General features: G+C 37.9%; 1 protein-coding gene across 21 annotated transcripts in view; it reads left to right on the top strand.

Annotated features, from left to right (window-relative positions):
- DLG1 (discs large MAGUK scaffold protein 1) overlaps positions 1-22902 on the top strand; it is a 160454-nt gene that overhangs the window by 39882 nt on the left and 97670 nt on the right. For 20 of the 21 annotated variants that reach the window (XM_030494769.2, XM_030494767.2, XM_030494762.2 and 17 more), the window contains exon 4: positions 16252-16416. In XM_030494769.2, the coding sequence (XP_030350629.1) occupies positions 16252-16416 (165 nt within the window). Of the gene's footprint in view, positions 1-7589; positions 8612-16251; positions 16417-22902 lie in introns of those variants that run through there. The other variant, XM_030494780.1, reaches the window with a different exon arrangement.

Below are 22902 nucleotides of genomic sequence, written 5' to 3'. Positions count from 1 at the left end.
GCAGTGAATTGAAACTGTAGGCTAGCAAATTCTTTGACCTACCGAAATTCAGTAGTAGTATTATAGATCTTTTCCCTTTTAGAAGGAGGAGTCATCTTTGGTTTTGAAATGTTCAAATCTGTTAGAATGACAGAAGAAATATACTATGAGGATTTCCTCTTTAAGCATTTGTATGAAAAAAGCCTTTTTGGAAACAGTTGTTTCTTATAGAACCTAGTGGCAGTCCTCTGTACTCGGAAACGTGTGGCAGATACTTGAGCATCAACAGAACAGTATTGCTGCCTTGATTCTGTCCTGCTCTCAGTAAATGATTTTGTAATTCACATGTGATCCATTTCTAAAGCAGCAGGACTGGAGAGCTGATTTGTGTTTGTCTCTGGGAACAACCTTGTCCCTGTCTGCAGTGGAGAAAAGAAGAAACACAGTTATTAGTATTGTGCAAGCACTTCCTCTTCACTGGCTATGAGAGGCTCTTAGCCTCTACTGTTGGTACTGTCTCAAAGCAGTAGAGCAGAAACATGTCAAATTGCAGTCTTCTCTTGATGTTAAGGAAGCATGAATGGCTATTGAAATGAATCTAGAGTAGTATGAGGCTTCACCAGATAAAAGGCATCTATTATTTGTGTACATCCCCTTCCTCATTTTCACTTTTTTCACCTGTGTGCCCTTATTTTTCTAGGGAAGGCACAAATGCTTCATTAATACTTTGAGAGTTACTCAGCAGCAGAGCTACTTTTCTTGGCTACATTGCACGGACCATTTAAAAGGTATTCCACTATTGTACTGAAAAGTGCTGCTCCAAAAGGAACTCTTTCAGAAAGATAGGATGGGATGACTCCGATTCTGAGCAATCCTTCAGTAGCTGAAGGATCTTCATACATTATCTATTCTGAAATAAACTTCAGAGATGTCGTCTCTTTTTCCTTCCATCCCCAATAGTTCCTGCATGACAGTCTGAATCAAACTAACTTTATGTCTTGCCCCACTAGGTGCTTAACGAAAACAATACGGAGGATATAACGAAAATGTTTTGGAGGATATGCTTAGCCTAGTCAGCTTGGGTCCTGCAGGGAACAATCCAGAGTGATAAATTGGTCTTTGCTCCAGCCTGGTCTTTATACCAGGAAGAGCAGTCCCAGCTAATCCACACCCTGCTAGATTCAATCTTTCTCACTGGGTATAGCCTTGAAAAGTGTAACCTTGCTTGGCTAGCAATCTTTATCACTTTAGAGTCTATCCATTTCAAATACAAACTGGGTAGCAGCTTCACTGAGGGTGTGGGGAAGGGATGAGACAAGGGTGTAAAGCTTTCTCTCAGAAGGTCTGTTACTTATTAGGCTGTTATAGATTATCAGTTTTCATTTTGGGATTCAGTGTCTGTTTTTCAGTAGAAATCTTTCTGAGGTTTGGATGGAACTATCTAGGGCTTAATGTGTGTACTTTTTCTTCTCTGTGGACACATGGGAGCAACACTTGAAAGGCAACTTTAGAATAATCACATACTTTTATTCTAAGTGATTCTAGCAATGTTTTTTGAATGCAAAGATCTCACAGTTCTTAATTTTAAAGGACTTTTCAGGTCAGACTGGTACTGGGTTTGGCTGGGACAGAGTTGATTTTTTTCACAGCAGCCCATATGGTGCTATGTTTTAGGTTCTGACCTACTATTGATAAACACACCAATGTTTTAGCTATTGCTGAACAGTGCTCACACAGTGTCAAGGTCGCCTCTGTTTCTCACTCTACTGCTTTAGCAATAGGCTGGGGGTGTGCAAAAGGTTGTGAGGGGACACAGCTGGAGTATGTGACCCAAACTGACCAAAAAGATACACCCTATTTTTTAACATCTTGTTCAGAAATAAAACTGGGGGGAAGTCTTTCCAAAGTAGCTGTTGCTCAGGTTGGCCATTGGTCTGCTGGTGGGAGGTGGTTGGTAATTTGGCTTGCCTCACTTGCGTGCATGCTTGGGTTTTTTTCCCCACTTATTTATCCCGACCTAGGAGTTTTCTCCCCTCACTTTTGCCTTTCTGATTCTCTTACTCATCCTACAGCGTATGTGTGTGTCTGTGAGTGAGCAACTGGGTGGGTACTTCCCTGCCATTCAGGGTCTACCTATGACAGACTGTTTCCAGACATGTTAAATATGTTTGAAGCGATGTAGTACTTTTTGATTTTTAGGGATGTCCTAATTTAGTTCTATTCTAACTGTAGTATGGTCTACTCAGAATAGTCACCCTTTTCTCTTTTTTCCTTACAGAGATGTTACCAATATAATAAAATTAATTTTCTGCAGTGAATTTAACAGAGGAGGTCAGGTAGGATTCAGTTTATCTGCCACATTTAGTTTGTTGGATCAAACTTTGTCATGCAAAAGGAACCATTTATTTTCAGTCCTTTCCTAGTCTGTTTTGAAATCGTTCTTATTTTGGTGGTTTCCAGCTAGGAAAAAGTAACTTTGGATTTTGGATTTCATAGTGGTCATACTAGCCAATTCTTTAACTTCTCTAATTCTCAGGAACTTCCTATGTGGAAACTAAAGATGTAAAGGCATGTTCTAGTAGTGCTAAAATACTTTCAAAACATTAGAAGAAGTGGAAGAGATTCCACTCTGGGCCTTTTTAATTACAGAACATGAAATGGTCTCATACCTGCATTACAAAGCATGACTTCCTATAACTTTCTGTCAAGGTGTGTTACCATGTTAATATAAGCTACTGTATAGCATTTTACTATACTTTCCCCCCCTCTGATATTGTTAGTATCTTTCTCACTATACACATTCTGCCTGTTGTTGCTTAGGCAGCTTTACCTCCTCCCTGCTCCCCCTTCCTTTGGTGGGCATTCTTTAATATTTATCCCCTTGCCTGCTACCTGCTTCTAAGAAACTTGTGAACGATTGATATCATCAAAGACTTCTATCCTTCCAGTCAATTTGGCTGAAATTAATCTATGGTGTTAGAACTACTAAGAGGTAGGGGCTGACAGATGAGTGATAGCATTAAATATCTTTGAAATCACAGTTAGCATACAGAGGACCTCTGTGCAGTGTTAGTTGTCAGGAAGCTCTGGTTTTTTTGGTGAAGTTTTGCTTCTGAAAGCTCTTCAGTCTCTCATTATATTGCAGCTGGTATTCTGAAGCCTGATTATTTTTGCATATAGAAGGCATCATAACACAGACACCTCTAGGTTTGTTCTCATTTTCTTTCTCTGTTTTGGACTGAAAGGAACTCCAAAAGCAAATTTATAAAAATGCCCATAATGATAGTCACTCTGCTGGGGAGAGTATTCTTACCTGTTTTTTGACATAGCAAGGCTTATGAAGGACCTTGTCGGAGTCATGTCCCAGATCTGTCTTATGCTTCCAATTTAAGACTTGGAATAAACTGGGAGAAAAATCACAAACACCCACTGAAAAGTTTCTATTCATAGGACTTGTTCTGGGATTAAATGCCATTGTGGGGCAAGTTTTAGAAAACACAACTATTAATCAAATTCCTCTTCACTTCTTCCTAACACTTCACCTTCCTTCTAATGTTAATGAGGTTGTGGTGTTCTTCAAGACTTTGGAAACTGAAGACATGGACAGCTGTATTTTTTGAGAGGTCACTGATGATTATTTTCAGCACAAATGGGTCAGATTGAGTGGGCAGTGCAAATTTTGTATATGAGACTATTAAGCTTCTTAAGAAGGGCAGATGCACATCCCCATTCTGAACTGGAAGTGCAACAGTGGCTGCTGGTTTAACTCCTGCAAACACATTCACCTGCCAAGCTCACAAAAAGGTGCATCTAAGGTATGGATACCTGTTAAAGAGAGCCTTAGAAGGGGAATTTTCAGCTCATGGTGTTTTCAGTAAATAAACCTGTTTGCCTGAAAGTATGTGCAAATGATTTTTCTGGCAATTTAGAAACATGCAGGAACAAGCAGTACATTTTTTGGCTGCTTTCTCAAAATTGGCTTTGGATGGTCATCTGATACTTCAGGGAGCAAGAACTGCAAAGCCAAAGAGAGCTTCATGGGTGCTGATGGATGCAGTTTGCACCAGACATCGGTTGTTATGAAATGAAGGTTCAAATTTCATTTACTTTATAGAAAATGCTTATAAAGTTACTAGTCCTTGAGTAAGGAATTCTTAACAGCCATTACATTAGTATTCTCTGTTAGTATGAGGTAATCCTAAACCAGTATCCAAGCTGATTTACAGAGTGGAATTTTGGGATTCTGTGTGTTTTTTCAGGACCATTCAGGCTAAGATTATGCAGAGCAGAGGTTAAAGTAAGTTTATTAGATTATGCTTTTCAGCATCAGAATTCTTTTATTTTTGTATTTTAGTGGATTGTATTAAATATCCTGGAAGGATACCAGTTCAGGCTTCTGGGATAGAGGGACCTAAGCTAGAGTCCTACGAGCTTGATGGGTGCCTGTGGTGACTCTTGGGGGGGATATTGTTCTGTCTGAAGAAATGTGAAGTTATAGCCTTTTCCCCTTCAGTTTGGCAGCCTGAACAGCTGGTACATTTGTCAAGTTAGACCTTCACTTACTTATTTCATTAGAAGCTCTATGTCTTACTGCTTATGAGATTGCTGTTTCCTAACCTTTGCTGTATTAAGGATATGGGTGGAATGCATGGGTCGATGAAACTGGTACTATGTGTGTTCGGTCAAGAATAGCTGACAAGTGCCTAACAGAAGCATTAAGTTTCTGAAAGCATTATAGTGTGTTTTTTTGATGCCACAGAGCTCTTGATTCTATCTGATGCTTTGTACTGCTTGGGGTGACTTCAAGTAGGTGCTTTCTTATTTTATGATAATAACAAAGTTAGACTTGCTCATTAATTAAAGATCTTAACAATGTTGATATTTTTATTGTGCACATGGGAGCCATGCATAAAGATGGGTTCTTACCAACTAAACATTCAAGCCAACCTTGAAATAAAGGTAATTCACTTCTTGTAGTGTTTTCATAAGGATGAAAACAGTCACTTTTACTGGCAACACATTTGAGTGAACATGAATTTTTAAAAGTTTTGACTTGGTTTCTTTAGATTGTTCCGTTTAAAACTGTCATGTTAACATTTGTATAATGTCAGGTGCAAGAAGAAAATTTAGGTTTTTGTTTTTCTGTGTTCAGTGAATGCTGATGTGTTCCTGACTGTATGGCAGCACTGGATGAAGCCTTGGCTCTGTGTGTATCTTGCAATCTCCCAGTTTAAAAATTGTTGCTTTGTATAATCAGCATGGAAGCCATGGGCTCTGACTGTAGGAGCTAAGCTTGTATGTGGTAAGACAAGATACAGACTGATAAATTGGGAGGGAGTATCGATAGATAGTTAAGGAGTTAAGGCCGTATTCTTCTTATCAACAGCTTAGTTTTTGTGGTAATAAATTGGTTTTTGTGTTTTGAAATGTTAATCCAACCTTCAATTTGAATCAGAGCAATAGTTAAATAAGTGGAGATGTCTCTTCAGAGCTCAAAAGGAGATTTCTAAATAATCTGTTGCTTTTGTTTCTTTATACGTAACATACTATATTTTCATATTCCAGAAAGTTTTATGTTCACAACTGTGTATTTGAAGAGGCTTTGAGTATAATTGTTTCGAACAAATGAAACCTTGGTATCAATTGAATCTCTGAATTTAGTCAGCAAAATATGTAAGAATATATTTTAATTTTACAATCTTAAACATTTATATTTTTAATCTTGTGGGCAGCAAGATATGTAAAAAGTTCTGTCTTTGTATAAAGATCAAGACAGTTATACAGTGTAACTAATTTATTTGTTTATAGCTGCAAATATATGGCTGAAAGATTCGGATGCTTTATCTAGTCTTCATCAACAATGTACATCTAATTGCCTGAAGTTACTTAAGCTTTCTCTTCTTCATTGTATCTTACTGATGGAATCCTTTGTGGATGTGTAGACTATATCTTCCTCTTATTGATTCTTTTATGCCCATGGCACATTAGAGCTTATATTTTCTGCATACCAAAAAGCTATTTCTGTAACATTCAAAAACTGCTTTCGGCTCTTTGACTTTATTCGTAGTTATGAAATTGCCGTACATTTGACTGTGCATTATTTTAGTGAGAAATCATAGTATTACAATGTGATTAGAGATACGGAAGTAAGATGGATTGTTGATCTGTGGTGCATAGAAAAGGTGGTTTTGTGGGATGGGAACATTCTTGTGTTTGGGAAGAGGCAGTACCCTGTGACTCTTTTCTTTCCCCTTGTGCATTTTTTTTCCTTTTTCCTACGTGGTGTTGAGTTGTGCTCTGCCCTATTTCTTCAGACAAGAGACTGTGCACTGTGACCCCCAGTCAGCTCTAGGAAAATAAAGAAGTTTTAGGTTCATCATTCTGTTCTACTGAGGGCTACCCTTGGATTTCAGTGTTCTTGCAAGAAAAACTCCACTTACCTAAACAAAGAAGGAGTATTCTTTGTTGTTGGTGGGGGGTTTTTTTTATAGTCTTTGTTTTGTTTTCCATGGTGTTGAAGCAGAGTGTTGGAGATGTATTTTTTTTTCTCTTTGGTCCTGCCCCTATTGCTGTACTTGCATGCAGAAGATGACCTGCTGTGGGAAATGATGTCTAAGGCTATTTGGTGACAAACCGTAGGTCACGGCACGCAGTGGAAAGAAAACTCTGCTTATTAGTATGGAAATGCTGTCCTCAGATATTCTACCAAGAAAGAGGTCCTCATGCAAATGAAGTTTATTTTGAGGTTTACTGTGGGCTGAGTTACACATTTTTCTCCAGACATCTTGCCTTAGTTTTGGTTTCATCAGTCTGCACATTTATATAAAGATGACTGTCTCAGTATAATTCATGAAGTTACTCATTTCTGAGCTGTAAGTGCGGATGCCAATTTCACACTACATTAAACTTTCTACCTCAAGGGGTGCTTATCAGGTAAACCAAATCAAGTAAAAGGGAGATGACAGAAGGCTGCTACAGATGTAAACTTAGGTGAACAGCCATGTCCTAAAGAAAGGGGGACCTAACAAGGATTCTCTGGAAGTCTAACGTGTGTGGTTTGGTTTTTTTTTTTTTTTTTTTTTTTTTTTTAAACAATAAGGTTCAGTACAATTAAAAATAGAAATGGTGGCTGCTATCATAGAATCATAGATTCAGCTAGGTTGGAAAAGACCTTTAAGATCATCAAGTCTAACCTTTACCCCAGGACTGCATGGAAGCTTTTTGCAGAGGTTTATTAGGTCATGGTACAAGAGCAAAGAAATCACAGAGGACGTGGCTTTGATCAAATTCTGTAATGCGATTTGTTAAAATACATAAATCCTGCAGGGACCCCTGTATTTTTAAAAATGGAAATAAAGTTTGAATCCTTATAAGGCTTGATTAAAAAGAAAAAAACAAACCCAAAACCCCCCAAAGCAACGAACCCAAACAAAACATTTAGAAAAGAATTTTGTGTCTTAAACTTGCTACACACAACAAAGGACAAGAAATCTTAAGGAGATCATGACCATATTTGCTTCAGTTCTAAGGAAGAAAGCTTTTTGTCTTCAATCTATGAAGTGCTCACATGGACACTGTGCTTGAGGTGCTTTACCAAGAACTCCTCATAACCAAATCGATGCCTAGTCCAGATTATTCATAATTTCCTAGAGATAACTGGGGGAAAAAATAGCAGCTTCTGATTTCACTGTGTGGTGAAGTTGAAGAATATTCATGTATTTCTGTAGCTGTTTCTTTATTGCTTTTGGTGTAGACCATTAGGAGTTTTACTGGGCAGTTAAAGAACATTTTTTTGACATGTGTCAAATAACCTTGAATTTTTAGTGTTTGAAATGAGGGTTGAATATCCCATAGCCATTCATTTTGTGATCTGCTGACTCTTCCTTGAAAAAGCTAGTGTAAACTGCAGATCAGCAAATTCCCTGCTGTTATGCTTACAGCTTCCCTGGGTTTATCATTACGCACAGCTGATTTTTAAAGCGGGGTTTCACATGCTCATTGGTGCAGTGCGAAAGCACCTTGCAGGAAGCGTTGGGTTTCTCTCTGTCGGGCAGTGCAATGAGTCCCTTGCTGCAACATCTCGCCCCTCCCCTCAGCAGCCAGCGCACACTGAGCATAGTGGCTCTGCTGGAGTCGCTTCTGTTTTCATGGAGGAGCCAGCAGCCCTCGCACTGCAGCAGGTGGAGCTGCCTTGGATCTAACGTGGGGTGCTGGCTGAGCGGATCCCGGTGTTACTTTGGGCCGTGAGACAGTTGTCCCTTCAAGCTGGCGCTAATGTAACTAAATACAAAGCTGACTCGGGGATTTTAAACATGGAGACGGGATTTTTTCCTTTGCCTTTTTTTTAAGATCTGGTTTCTAATGTGAAGCAACATTTTTCCTGGAGGATTCAACCTATTTCTGTAAAGGCTTATTTTTGAACACTATGGACCTAGATTAAATGTCAAAGACAGGCAGCAAGCAGCGCTTACAGAGACATTTTTCTGGAATCTCAGTCACGGATCGATTGAAGTGCACAGGGTCTGAAAAAATGTCTCCTAGCATAAAAAACTTGGATTGTTTTTCTCCGATGCTGTGCCACTGTAAAGTAGCGTGTACCAACAACACAATATCTTTAATGTTTGGATGTAAGGTGGGTCTGTGAAAGGACTTTCCTGGAAGTATATAAGCTGCATTTAATGAATGATTGCCATTATGTCTAATGTAACTGTGCCTTAAATTTCTGGTTAAATAGTGTCTGTTTTGTGCCATGCCTTACTTGATTATCAGAGCTCTTGGTGGTTGTGACAGAAGTAGTGAATTATCACGCCTACTGCTTAAAGATCCCTTTGAACAACATTCTGAATTTACTGAATGCCGCATGTAAAATGTCGTCATTCTCCATTAATCAGCATTAATCATCATGTAATCAGTTTTATTGCACTTGGTTTTCATGTTCTTCAGCTGAAGAGAATTAAATACACAGGAGACTTGCACTGAGATGCAGGGCTGGAAATGCCTCCTGACATCATATTGATGGAAGCAATTGTTAGTGGCAGGTTTGGGTTTAACAGTGCCCTTGGGCATTTAGTCGTTTTAGGACTACATCAACTGTTTAGGGTTCAGAGTAATAAAACATACATAATTTGGTAATCCTCAGAATAGTAAACAGAATATATTCAGTGTTATGGCAAAAATGCATTTTTTTTTTTTTTTTTCCACCAGTAAAATTAACACGCAATGTGAAGGATGTGATGAGAAGGCCAAGTACTGGAAAGCCCCTCTAGAATTAAAGGGGTACGTGTGTGAAGTTACTTGTGAGACAGTCAGAAATGTTTCTCTCTAAAACTTACTTTGCATATTCAGTGTTTCCAAGTCGTTGTTTGTTGTTTTTAACAAAAAATAATTGAACTAGATTTTATTTTATGAGTTGGGAACAGTTGTGTGTGTGTACATGTGTACATCCATGCATATGTGTGGTGCTTTTCTAGATAGATGTGTCTATATCACAAAATGTTGATGTCGAATAAATGTCACCGAAGTGGGGAGGGAGGAGCCTAAATTTTTATGGATCTTTTGATGGTGTGAATGATTTATTATGAAACTGAAAGTTGAATGCTTTATTTCCCAGAGGGAAGAGTGTACCTTGTCTGAATCTACTTATCTTTCATGTGTTCAAAGCATTTTTCAGTTGCAGATATGTATATATTTATTGATGCAATTTGGAAACTAACTGCTATAAAATTAAATTTCTTTCCTTTTTGTAGAACTGCACATCCCTTTTTTATTTATAAGATATTCTCATGTTTAAATAATGAACTTGGGAAGAAAGGCAGAGAATGAAAGTGCTGTGGTTTTAATTTTGCCAGTTGAACTGCAGAGGGGCGATGCTGTTCGCTTTAAGACCAAACTAAAAATATCCAGCAAATAATCCGGAGTCCACTTTGGGCGTTTTGTGTCGTATCTCAGCGATGGCGCCGTTTTCCTGCTGTACTCGCGCGTCAGTGGCTCTGTCTGTCCGAACGCATTAGTGACTCCTTACCTTGCCCTGACCGGGCGCGCCCGGCCCCGCGGAGCGGGCAGCCTGCGCGGGAAGCGCGCGGAGCTGCGCGGGGCCGCCCGCCGGAGGGCGCGCGGCCGGTGTCGGGGCGGGGGAAGGGGGGGTTAAGCACCTCGTACAAAACGCGGTCGGCAGAATTCTTAATTAATGTCTTTAGTAGTGTCCTTTGGCTGAATGCTGGTAATAGTGTATCTTGAAGACCAACATAGCAGCTTTCCGGTGCCTAAAGGGACCGGCAAGACTGGAGAGGGACTTTTTACAGGGGCATGTAGGGATAGGACAAGGAGGGGGGGGATGGCTTCAAACTGGCAGAGGGGAGATTGAGGTTAGACATTCGGAAAAAATTCTTCCCTGTGAGGGTGGTGACGCCCTGGCACAGGGTGCCCAGAGAAGCTGTGGCTGCCCCATCCCTGGCAGTGTTCAAGGCCAGGCTGGGCAGGGCTTTGAGCAACCTGGTCTTAGTGGAAGGTGTCTCTGCCCATGGCAGGGGGGTTAGAACTGGATGATCTGTAAGGTCTCTTCCAACCCAAACCATTCCATGGTTCTTGAGCACAGTTAATCTAGCAGTAATGTGTTTTAAGATACCCTAATCTATTTATGCACAGGCTTTAATTTTCTTCAAATAAACATGTATTGCTGTTAGTACAGAGTAGGCATTCTCTGCTGTCTGAATCCCCAGTGAACTGAAGGATTTATGTTTAAATAGTTCTGACTGCCGGTAGTGCAGAGAGATTTTTGCACTGGGCACTTCACGATTTTTGAAGAAAAGTTGCAGGGCTGTGTTGCACTAAAAATTAAATACTCTTATTCTCTGAGAAGATGGCCTTTGAATACTGAGTCAGTATTTAAATGACAGTGTGAAACAGTAATACAGGATTAGCTATTCAGTCCTTTAAAGAAACAATTCATCTCACACAAGGAATCCTGTGAAGAACAGTGTTTTCCTTTACTGTTTTTTGACCACATATGAAAAGAACATACAAAATCTGACTGTTCCTTCTTTGTACTCTCTTCTGGAACAGGTGAACTTCTTCACTAAATATTTCTGGCGTTTTGTAAATGTATATACATATCTTGAACTGTTGTGTTGTTTCTGGATATCTGTGAGATGAAGCATTACATAAACACATTTAACACTCGCTGTGCATTTTGACATAGGATGGAACACTACGACCTAAATAAACACATTATGAGCAGTTTTATTCTAGATAGAATGTCAAACTGAAGCTGTCTGAAGTGGGGTGAAATGCCTTGTGTTTTTGACTTAGCTCTGATTGTTAAAAGAAAACTTTGCGCTTTTATTTGAGAATGAAGCAGTTAGCTACTCAAAGTACCAAACTTGTGTTTAAAAAAAATAAATCCAAGGGGAGGGGAGGGGGGGATAAAAAATTGTTAAAATATTTCAAGTAATTCAGTTTATCATAACATTGAGGCCTAAATTGAAAATTATACTGTATGTCCTTTTCCATGATCAGTGAAGTAGTTCTGAAAACCCAGAAATACATATCCTCTTTTCTTACATTGCTGAAGTTTCTTTTGTTAGCCACAGACTTCCAGTTTTTGAGTGTGAATCATTCTTTACCTGCAAAGAGACTTCCTTTGGCTTTCGTAATTTTCCCAGTGTTCACGAAGCTTTTGAGTGAAGGTCAGTTCTGGAGTAGTGAAGCAGTAGTGAAGGTCAGTGTTTGGGGAGGTATGGGGAGAGCTGTGGGTATTTAGATTTTGTTTGTTTGTTTATCTGCTGTGACATGCTGCATCCAGGTACTTTTATGCTGAAGGTCAAACTGTTTCCCAACAACTTCAGTTGCTGGAATGATCTTTTGAAGGGTCCTTTAAGATTTATTTTCACTTCTGAAGTGGAGCAGTGACTGAACAAGGACAAGTATGTAAACCTGGGGAGCCAGGTGCAAATAGTCTAAAGCCACTTTGTTTTTCATGCTGCCTATTCATACTGCATCAAAGAGGGTCTGACCCTATTAGCTTCTATATATTTATCAAATTCCAATGATCATATTTACTTGTCGAAGTCCTCACTTAATCTCTTTCAAAACGTGGGTTAGACTTCTACAGTGAAAATCAAAACTTCCCTAGGGACAGACTATATAAATCAATGTTTTTTATATAAATATTTTTTATATAAATCAAGCTGCATGTTTTCCTTGGTTTTGTTTGTAGTTTTTGTAGTTCGAAGTATGCAATGAGTTGTATCATTGTGTAGGTAGGGAGGGTTAGAATTGGAAGGTCAACTTGTTTTTAATTTGTAAGCATCCTTTTGCTCTTATATTAAAGCTCGTTTAGCACTGATTTTTTTTAAATTATTATTATTTGTCTATAGAGATGATACATTAGTGTGCTTTCAAATTTGTTTTCACTTAGCACAGTGGATTGATGTGTGTATCTAATATGAATTAGATTGTGATACACATTGCATTTTAAAGAGAACTGTAGTTACTGCTGCCTTGCATGTGTTGTCTTTAAATTATCTGGTAGTTAAGATATTTTTCTGTAATTAATTTTGTGTCCTTGAACATGGCCTTCTATATGGCTTGAATCTCCGGAATAACAGCGTTGCATGCTGTTGTGGATATGGGTCACCTGTGCGAGGCATAGGATTGTTTAAGTGTTCTGTAAGTAATTTCCTTTCACTTCTGTTTCAGTAATATTTCTCATTAGATGATCTTAAAACCCAACCAAGCAAACCAACATCCGCCACCCTCCAGTAACTCAGCCACAATTTAGTTATCTATAGGGGGCAGATTATGTATGAAAGTTTGAAATACCTTCCTTTTAAAATATAGATAAGAAATGGTGCAGAATAAAGTGAACCTTTTTTTGCATGATTTCTGAAGTTTTTCTGTGCTTTTTCAGTGAACAAGTAATCTGTGTTCTGAAAAATAGTGCTATAAAATCTATATAATCTAGAAAGTCTATAAAATCCTTGTTTATCCTGCACTTTGCAGCTATTTTGTTCATCCTTATTTTTGTCTTAAGTCTTCTAGGCCTGTGAATTGAAGCAGGGAGGCTGTGGGCCTGATCAGTTAACGCAGCGAGTGCTATCACTGTTCTGAGTTTGGACCGTCTTCTCGTCTCATGTAAACTAGCGCTAGTTTATTAAAGTAAATGGATTTTTCAGTAGTTTTCACCAGTAGCTAATTCAGTCCGTAGTGCTTGGTGACAGTTCAAAACTCATTGAAAATATATTGTTAAGAAATCTTTTTAAGTATTTTGCATCAGAAGAGAAATGGTTTAAATTACTTTTGACACACCTGTATACCTGCAACTGAATCCTTTAGGGCAATATCTCTGTCAGAAGTATGTGTTAAATGTTTAGCACTTGATTACTTAGGACTTTAAAATATGATTATAAATTATACAACAGCCCATAAAGCTTTGTGAAAATTAGTTAAGTTGCTTGGCTACCACCTGATTGAGTGCTGGGAAACTTCTGAGGTGAGCAGCTGCAGCAGTGTGTCTGCAAGTTCAGAGCTGCTTTGCCACACCTGGAAAGAAAATATCTTCCCTTTGATCCACTGCTTGTCTGGCCCTTCTAAACTAGGATATTGTGGATATTTATGTTTTTATGCACTTTGTGTCCATGTCTTCTATTTGCACTTTGAAACATTATCCTGTAAGTATTTCAGTGTATTTTAAATATAAATTTTGGTTTTAGTAGTTTCAAGTAGGGAAATATTTTGCAAATAATAGTAAAATCAATCTTGAGTATTGCATCAAAATCCAATTAGCAGTTCACGTTTAAGATGTTTTCTTGAAACACTTATAGCCCTTGTCAGTGTCTAGGGTGGGAGAGAATCCTTTACCACAACACTTTTTCATTTTTGATCTAAATGTTGTACTGTTCTGTTAAAACTTCATACACACTGTGTTGTTATAGGCACTGATATATTTTACAATGTAAACTTAGGTTTCTTATTGAAATCTTAGTGAAATCTAGAGTCTCTTTACACTCAGGCATGTCCAAATACCTGGACAAAGTGATTCTGTGCTGTTCTGTAAAGGAAGTTAATTTTGATTGACCTGTGACTTTAATTTTTTTCTTTTTTTTTTCCTTAATAAAACTGGAATGGTCCGCATGTTGCTTTCCATATGGTCTTGTCTGAGATGATCTGGGAACTTAATCCACTTTCACGTCCCATTTTCTTGTATTTCATAGTCAAATCAAAGCTTGAGATCTGGCAGGAACATCTAGGATCAGAAATCCAGCAAACTTCTTCCTTCACCAGTGGGGCAGGCTCCTTTAGGCTAGCAGAATTCCTACTTTCTCTGGAGTTTCAAGGCATTTTCTGTGCTTCTTGAAGCTCTAATATTTTTGTCTAATTTCCAATGTGATCTTACTTATACTCTGATAATGTTCACTTGTATTTTTGGCCAACACTATTCCTTAAATGATAATTCTTCCCTGTTTCTGATGTTTAACATGGCTGTTCTAGAGAGTTTATGTCAACTCCTTTTGGGATTTTGTTTTGACAAGTTAAAAACAAGTCAGTCTCAGAAATGGATGGATGGCAGGAGTCTTACCCATCAAAGGAGGAGAAGAAAGTGGTCACTTTTCTACTGATTTGAGTGCTGGAACCAAAGAAAGGGAATGGGTATGGTGCTTTCCCCAGGGTTTGGGAGACCAGGAAGAGTAAGATACTCCTGTTAGGAGTTTAGCTGTCCTGTTTGACCATGCTTAGAGATTGTTTTTTGCTAGGTAGATGGAAAATTAAGTCTTACTGTAAGACAAGCGCACAGAGGTGGTTGAGCAAGAAATGAGTGGGATAAATGATGGATCATTTCAGACAGTTTCTTTGTAGTTTATCCTGTAGACTTTATAACACCATAATATTGCAGAACTTTTCTGTGAAGGGCATGGATCTTTGTGGTAGCCTGAAATCTTACTTGCACATAACTGTTAAGGGTTAGTTATTATACACTGTTCATCAGGTACTGCCTTGGTGTAGTGTTCACATGTTTATAGACAAATGGGTTACTTGCAGTGATCCAATAGATTATGATGTAGAAGTGGATTACAAAGATGATGACTATTTCTGACTTAAACTGTAGTAGATCTTAGAACTGTGTAAAGCAACAAGGAAGTGTCTTCTAAATATACTTTAATAATAGAATAGCTTTTTTCAAGTTGGAAACTACTGCATCTTTAAAAGGTTTTTGCATGCCTTTAATGATGTGACGTGCTTTCCTTGTAAACTAGTAACAACCATGTATATACTCCAGAGTGTAGTAGTAGTGTGTGAAAGTCAATGTGGTTATAAAATGTTGGGATGCATTTTACGGACACAGTAAACCCTGATGGAAAAAATTTATGTGACTTCAGCTTTCGGCTTTGTTTTTAACTAGTGATAAAATGCATGGACTACCTAAAGTGCTTCAGAATTGGCAGAGACCACAAAGGTCTCTTTGTTTCTAAGTATGTTTGGAATTTGAGCTTATGTCAGCTCTGGAATTGGGAGGTGCAGGATGAGCAGTTAACTCTGCAGTCCAGAGAACAGGTGACTATTATGTATCCTCCTGATTTCATTAATACCCTTTTAGTAGTGATCTGCAAGTATGGATATAGCACAGTCTGACTAGAACCCATCCCTGGTAGTTCAGTAATAGGTTCTGGTTTGTTTGCATTTTGAAATTGAATGCAAATTACTTAGACTAAGATTGCATAATGCTTTGTGGTTCTGTTTGAAGACTTACTTGGGGAAGCTTAATCCGTCTAGTGGCAAACCCACATTTTATGTTTCATCACGAAGTTAGCTGTAATGAATTGCTATATTGATACCTCAGTATAAAAGCTGAAACTCTTTAGCTGGCAGAAAGTGCTTTTGGCAGATGTGCTAAATTGCAAATATGAAAAGAGCTTCTGAGGCTGATAGTTTTTAAAGGCAGGAGAAGGTGACAAATCCAGTTGGTAGTGAGAGTTTCTGCTATTAGTGAATAGTGTTAAAGAGCTTGTAAGAAAAAACTAGTAAAGGGAAAAGTTCTTTGGAAAAAGCTCTGGGGACATGTTACTGGATGCAAATAGGCAAAAGACAGGTAGCTTTATAGGTCAGTAGGTGAGACTAAAAAGCCTCGAATATTTTTGACAGGATCAGTCTTTAAACTGAAAATACTAATTACAGCTTCTAGGCAATAAAAAATAACTATTTCTGACATTGGTTTTCTGGATAATCTTTTCACATTTCTGTGGTGGACTGATCTTTTTTTATCCTTTTTCTCTTCAGAAATACCGCTACCAGGATGAAGATACACCTCCACAGGAGCACAGCTCTCCACACATTACCAATGAGGTGACGGGTCCAGAGCTGGTTCATGTATCAGAGAAGAATCTGTCACAGATTGAGAATGTCCATGGATTTGTTTCCCATTCTCATATTTCACCAGTAAAGGTAGGCATTTTTAAAGTTTAAGAGTGGACTCTTTTGATACACTCTCCAGGAATATAATTTTGTAGTGAAAAACATGCATGAGATATAAACCTGCTTCTCTTATGGAACTGCTCTTTTGTGGAGTTCACTGTGTAGACATTAAAGCGTTGACTTAGTTCCACACGTCCGGACTAAACATGACTGATAGTAAAGTGCCCAGATGACAATGGAGGTAACTTACGGTCTTGGGTGTAGTTTTGGGAGGCACTATTGTTACTGATGCCAGTTACATTTTGGGTTTTCTGTCAGGATCCTGTAGAATCAATTCTGAGTTTTCTTCTTGTAAACATTTTAATTGAGGACCTGAGAGGAACACATAATAAACCAAGGATAATGCATAACTCTGGAGGTTTTCAGCATACAGCACCATTATGCTCAAGACAACTCCAGTAACTTCAAGACGGATTTAAAAAGAACAAACTGTGTGTGAGGTTTTGGAGAGGGTTGTAGCAGGCAATTTTATTTACTGGCTTAGTAGTGAGATGGAGCTTAATCATTTTCTGAATAGTGTAATATTTTAGCGTGCCAGACTAAATGCTGTTTTCTGTAACACTTCTGAGTCTTTATGGCTTGTTTTCAAGAAAAAGTGGAGAAATGGTTTGATACCAGTGAGCATTTGGGCTTTAGAATGATGAGATGGGCTTACACTGTATTAGGGTTATAGCTTGGTATTTTTATTCATATGAATTGTTGGGGTGTGGTAGAATCCTTTGTGACTGAAATTGGCAGTGTACTGTAACAAGTGCCACTATAATTTAAGAAAAATGTTGTTTTGAACCTAGTTACATTCTAGATTTATTTATTTTTTTATTATGAAGAGAAATCTTGTTAAATGTATCAACTCTGTAATTCACTTGTACGGATTCTATAAAGGAACCAACTGTAGCAGGCGAGTTTGTTTAGCAGTTGTGATCCACCTTTTTAGTGTGCCAGACTAAATGCTGTTTTCTGTAACACTTCTGAGTCTTTATGGCTTGTTTTCAAGAAAAAGTGGAGAATATTGGCAATATTAATTGCAATATTGGCAATATTAATATTTCATGGAAGATGACTTAATTTCTTACCTGTCTGCGGTGTGAGTGATCTGTACCTTAGAGAGAAAAAAACCAAGTGAGGCTTGTGTTTAGAGCGTTACATGGAACCCTGAATTTTTCAAATGTATATGTTGGTATTGAACAGTTATTTATTTTTAGTTTTAACTGCATAATGAACTCTGTGTGTTTCCATAGTCTTTAGGAGCTAAAATAGCTGAATTCTTTAAGCCCTAATGAAAAATCCTGTTGAAGTGAGCTCTGTTAACCTCTGAAGAGCCTTCTAGGAATGAGAATATGACAAACCTTTGATTTTGAGAACAGCTAGGACCTCAATCTTCTGTTGCCTATAAAAGTAGACACACAATAACACACTTTTGTGTGTATAGTTCCCTCAATTTATTGATATTCAGAAAGTAATACAACACATTTTTGTGTGCAGCCATTAGAAATAAAAATACCCCTCTGCCTCTGGGGGCTTAAGGTCATCTCTGTTTATTCACAAGCTCTTCCTGCTTCATAGCACAGTTAGTCTTGCATTTCAGAAAGCATAAAGGGATCAAAAGGGCAAAGAGGCAGACTGTAAAACTGTCTGTAGTAACCGATCACATATAACACACTTCACAATCTAGAAACTCAGAGAAATAAAACATAAAACTCTAGAATGGGCTTGTGAGACTGAAAACCTGTTTCTTGGAACTGACGAGGTATTACTTCATTGTACTTGATTAAAAGTACGAATTTTTTTTTTTGTACTTTTTTAAAGGGCTGCAATTACCTTGATTTCTTTTGGGCTGCCTGGATCTCAGGGAAACCATACTACTCAGAATAGTTCCTGTGTTTGACTTTATTTCAGATTATTTTTGCAAATAGCCAACTACAGAAGTACAGAAGTAAGGATTTGATATTGGCAATATTAATATTTCATGGAAGATGACTTAATTTCTTACCTGTCTGCGGTGTGAGTGATCTGTACCTTAGAGAGAAAAAAACCAAGTGAGGCTTGTGTTTAGAGCGTTACATGGAACCCTGAATTACCTGTTTTAGTTGAGCTTTATCTAACTGTTGTAACTTTCTGTAAAGACACTGATGTAAAACCCAGAACAGTTTTACAGAAACCAGCATGGATATCTGTACTCCGCCTTACTCTGCTCAGATGGGATCTAAGCTGAATTTTTTTTTGTTTTCTTGGGGTATGTTGAATGTACAACTCTGCTGCACCATTCTAGAGGAAAGAAACCACCTCTCATTTAAACTGTTGTGGAAATAATGTTAAGCAGTGTGTAAATATCATTACAAAATATGGTGAGGTCTTTTCAAAATACTGTGTATCTAAGGTCTCTGAGGAGGATTACTATTATCTTTCTCAAATTCGTAAGTACTGGGAAATACCACTGGATAGCAAAGAATGTGTGTATGAGAATTACCACCGTGCTACTGATACTACTATTTATACCATACATTGATTATTTTCAGGTGACTCCTCTTTTTCTTTTTTTAGTTAATTTCAAAGCAATCTGTGCTAGAACTGAAATTTCTCTGAGCTTCGTCCATCTGACAGCTGGGGTGGGTGTTCCAGGTTCCAGTTGTTTACCAGCTTTTTGTGGAACTTTGAATTCTGATACGAAGTTGGCTGCTGGCTTGCTTCTCTCCTGAAGTTAACTTCTTTGCATAAATCACTTAGAGTCTGAGGTCATAAGGTATTTGGAGTGAGGGGTGCATCCATAGTTTCACAGCCCTGGGAATCTTCATGGGACCTTTTAGAATAAAATGCCCTTTCACTCACAAAATTTCTTTTTGGTTAGCAGATGGTTTGCTAAAGTTGTTGGAATAAAGGCTGTTAAAACCTGAACTTGAGTATGTCAGAAAAAAACAGGTTGCTATTGTAATATTAGCGTGGCTGGTCCTCCTCTTTTGGCTTGATGATCCGCAAGATTCTCATAGTTTTGGCATAGCTCGTGCTGAAGATGAGTTTGGTAACAACAGCTCTGTAATTCATTTGTGTAATTTATTTGGAAGGTTGGCTTGATGTGCTGTGTAGGAATCAGGTCTTTGCTAATATACAAGATCTTGATTAGCTTTGTTCAATAGTATATTTGCTCAAGGAAACCAAATGGGATAGAGGATGTTACATTTATTGCACCCATGAAATAATGAGAAGATTTTTTTAAAAAATATAGATGTTAAATACATTTGAAATTTGAATTTGGAGAACAAATTGTAGACTGTGGTTTTATGATTGTATGCTGCTTTTTAAGAAATGCTGCAGATGGCAGTAGAATCAGATTTTGAGGAATACCTTCCTTTATAGCAAGCCCTCTGCAGTCCAGAGCAATAATACAGAAAGTGAATAGAATGCGGTGAAGAAGAGAAATGCCTTGTTTTAAGTAATTTGCATTTTGTTCTTGAGAGATTTTCAAATTTTCTAGGGTTTAAAGCAGCTTTTAGGACTTGCTTGGACAGGGGGATCGTTTTCAAAGAGCAGCTTTCAGTGACCAGAAAGACAAATGTGTATCCCAAATATTTAGAGGATGAGTATGTGACTAGTATTTATCAAATATCCCACTCTAAGTACTGTAGTAACTCAAGTTGGTTTATCTTCTTGACAGAGGGGTGGGCTCCCTCAGATTCAGGTTAAGGTACTGCATGCTTGCAGGTTAAATATGAGGCAGGGCTTACAGCTTTTATTTTGTTAGGGTGGAGCTTTGTCAGTTCATACATCTTGAGCACCAAAGAAGTAGACTTGACTGAGGAGATTGTGTCTTCTGTTCCCTACTTAATACTGTGTGAAGTGGATCTATATTTCTGTAACAATGAAAATGGGTCAAACCTTCAAATCTTTTACAAATATTTTTTTTTGGTTTTTTGGAAAGACTATTTCTTCGGTGTGAGGTTTCCAAATTTCGTATATAAACTTGTGATTACAATGCAAGGTTCTTGGAGTTATGAAAAAACACGGGGTCAAGTTGAATTCTCTGTGATTCTGTGAATTTTTGATATAATTGAAGCTGTGCATTGCGGCCAAGATTGACCACTAGATGGTGATACTACAACAGCATTTACTTCAATTATAAAACTGAATTTAGCTTTCTGTCAGACCTTCAGATTGGCGTTTTTCACTTTAACATTTGTTTTTATTAAATAGCTCCAAGCAAGTGAAATCTGACATAGTGATGGTACACTGCCAAACAAGTTTTTAAAATGTAGGGTGGAAGTTGGACTTTTCTATCAAGGCAAAAAACCTTTGAGTTATAGATTATTACAAGGCTTTAAAACAGGGCATCATGATGTAAGAGTAATAATAATTAAAAAATCTATCTTAAATCTCAGTGTTTATTTAAAAAAAACCTGTGCATGAAAGGGAAAATAATTATAGCTCTATATTCATAATGTAATGTGGGAATTCAGTATTTAAGTGTAAACCCCGATTGGGTTGTTATTTATGTTATTATTATGTTTGTGTATTACGTTGGTATTTGGGGCTGTTATTTCACCAGTAGTACAGAAGCTCTAAAGAAAACATGCAATTATTTGTAAACTACTAAATATATCTTGTACTGGAAAGATACACCATGAGCAGTGTGATAAATACTCATCTCTATCCTGGGCTGTAATATATTCTTAATATTACAGTACTCACTGCAGTTCCATTATATCCCCAATTCCCATTCCCCAATTTGCAGAAGGTTGTTTTTAGAGAATTTTCCACCTCTTTGCTAAATTTATAAATGATACTATGCTGTGGCTGCCTGCAGTAACAGGAAGCTAGACCTGCTGGTTCAGGAAGGTGTCTTCAGTTCTTTTTTTAACCAAATATTTTTTGCTGATCTCTCTCTGGAGATTTTCACCATAACATCAAAGGGTGTGAGAAAAATGCTTGCACATGGTTTGTTCCTTACACACATAGCACACATTGACAGCTGGACATAAATGTTTTAGTTGGAACACTACTAGCTTTATTAGTCTAGTAAGGTATCTAAAATTGCTTATTCATGCTATGCAGTAAAATTTTAATTACTGACTAATGTAGCACAGCCATAAAGAACTGAAGGTGTTCCTACTGGTTGAATATTTGGCATCATCAGAATGTGCAGTCATCATCAGCTTTGTGCAGTCATCAGTGAAGTAGTGAGACAATCCAGGAATTGTGAGAAATAGGTTTGGGGTGGGGAGGTGTGTTAATCTTGAACTTCTGGTTACGTAATTATGGACTCTTGTACGTATTTCATGCAACACAGTTGGCTACTTTACTGTTCTTGTGTGCTCACAGAAATAATCATCTCTGTACAAGTAATGCTGGGAAAAGGCAATACTGAGCAGATCGGGCAGTGCAGTGATTGGCCATTTTCATTACCGGCTGCCTGTTTGATCTCATGCAAAGACCTGTCATTCCAGCTGAGTGCTGTGATATTCTGCTAGAGTACTGAGCTTCAGATAATGCAGTAAAAATCCCTACTTCCTACACCAAAGATCTTTGTAAGGATTGTTTTAGGCATGTGGATTAATGCTGCTTGCCCATTTCAAGCACAGTGGTGGAGTCTTTTGTGGTTATATAAACAGTGAATAAAACTATGACTTCATAATATTATGACATTAATTGCAAAGTAGTTACTGGTTTTCTACATTTGAACAATGAAGTATTTCAAACTAAGGTGAAGTACTGTTCCCCATTGAAAAAAGATGAAAGTTCTCTCCCCAAATTTTAACCACAAGAATCTTTTTGCCCAAGTGAAGCATCTGGTACTTGTGTGCAAAGCTCATCTCAAAATGTGTTGAATACCTTTGAACCAGTAGCTTTGCCTCATGTCAGGCCCCTCTGCTTTATCTGTGTATACCTAGCAGTGTATTAAACTTATTTGAGCTCAGTTTGCATTACAGAGAAAGTAGCCCTTTATTAGAATAAAAGCAGTAAACAGTTTACCTTCTTTGGCTCTATCAATTTCTGAACTGTTGGAGCTTGGGATGGTGTAGTGGGGAGGAAAGGATTACTCTACGCTTACACAATTAGCTACTGAGGCAGGCAGTAGGTTAGCTGGGCATTTCATTTGAGCTAGTGCTATGATTATGTCCTTGTTGGGTAAGAGGTATGCTCTTCAGCCTTACCTTTCCTCTTGCTTAGAAGTCATGGCCCCTGTTTTTTCGCCAGATACCCCTACTTAGTGTAGTGTACACACTGTTTCAAAAAGGTTTCTAATAATATGTATCAGCAGTACCCAAACCATCTACATGACAGGCTTTGTAATCCTAGTACAGCAGTGTGGTTTACTACATGCACTGTATTTTTACTCTACAAAATAAATGTCTTGTGCCCATTCGGTGTATGTCTGCTTTTTTTTCACATATTTAGACATCTTTGGAAAATTATTTCCAGGGCCTAATGGTGTTTAAGCTTAATGGTTTTAAATTAAGTTCAGTA

The sequence above is a fragment of the Strigops habroptila genome, chromosome 8 (genome assembly GCF_004027225.2).
Source record: "Strigops habroptila isolate Jane chromosome 8, bStrHab1.2.pri, whole genome shotgun sequence".
NCBI classification, from domain to species: Eukaryota; Metazoa; Chordata; class Aves; order Psittaciformes; family Psittacidae; genus Strigops; species Strigops habroptila.
Note: the sequence above shows the minus strand (reverse complement) of the source record. Positions and strands in the feature narration are given on the sequence as shown.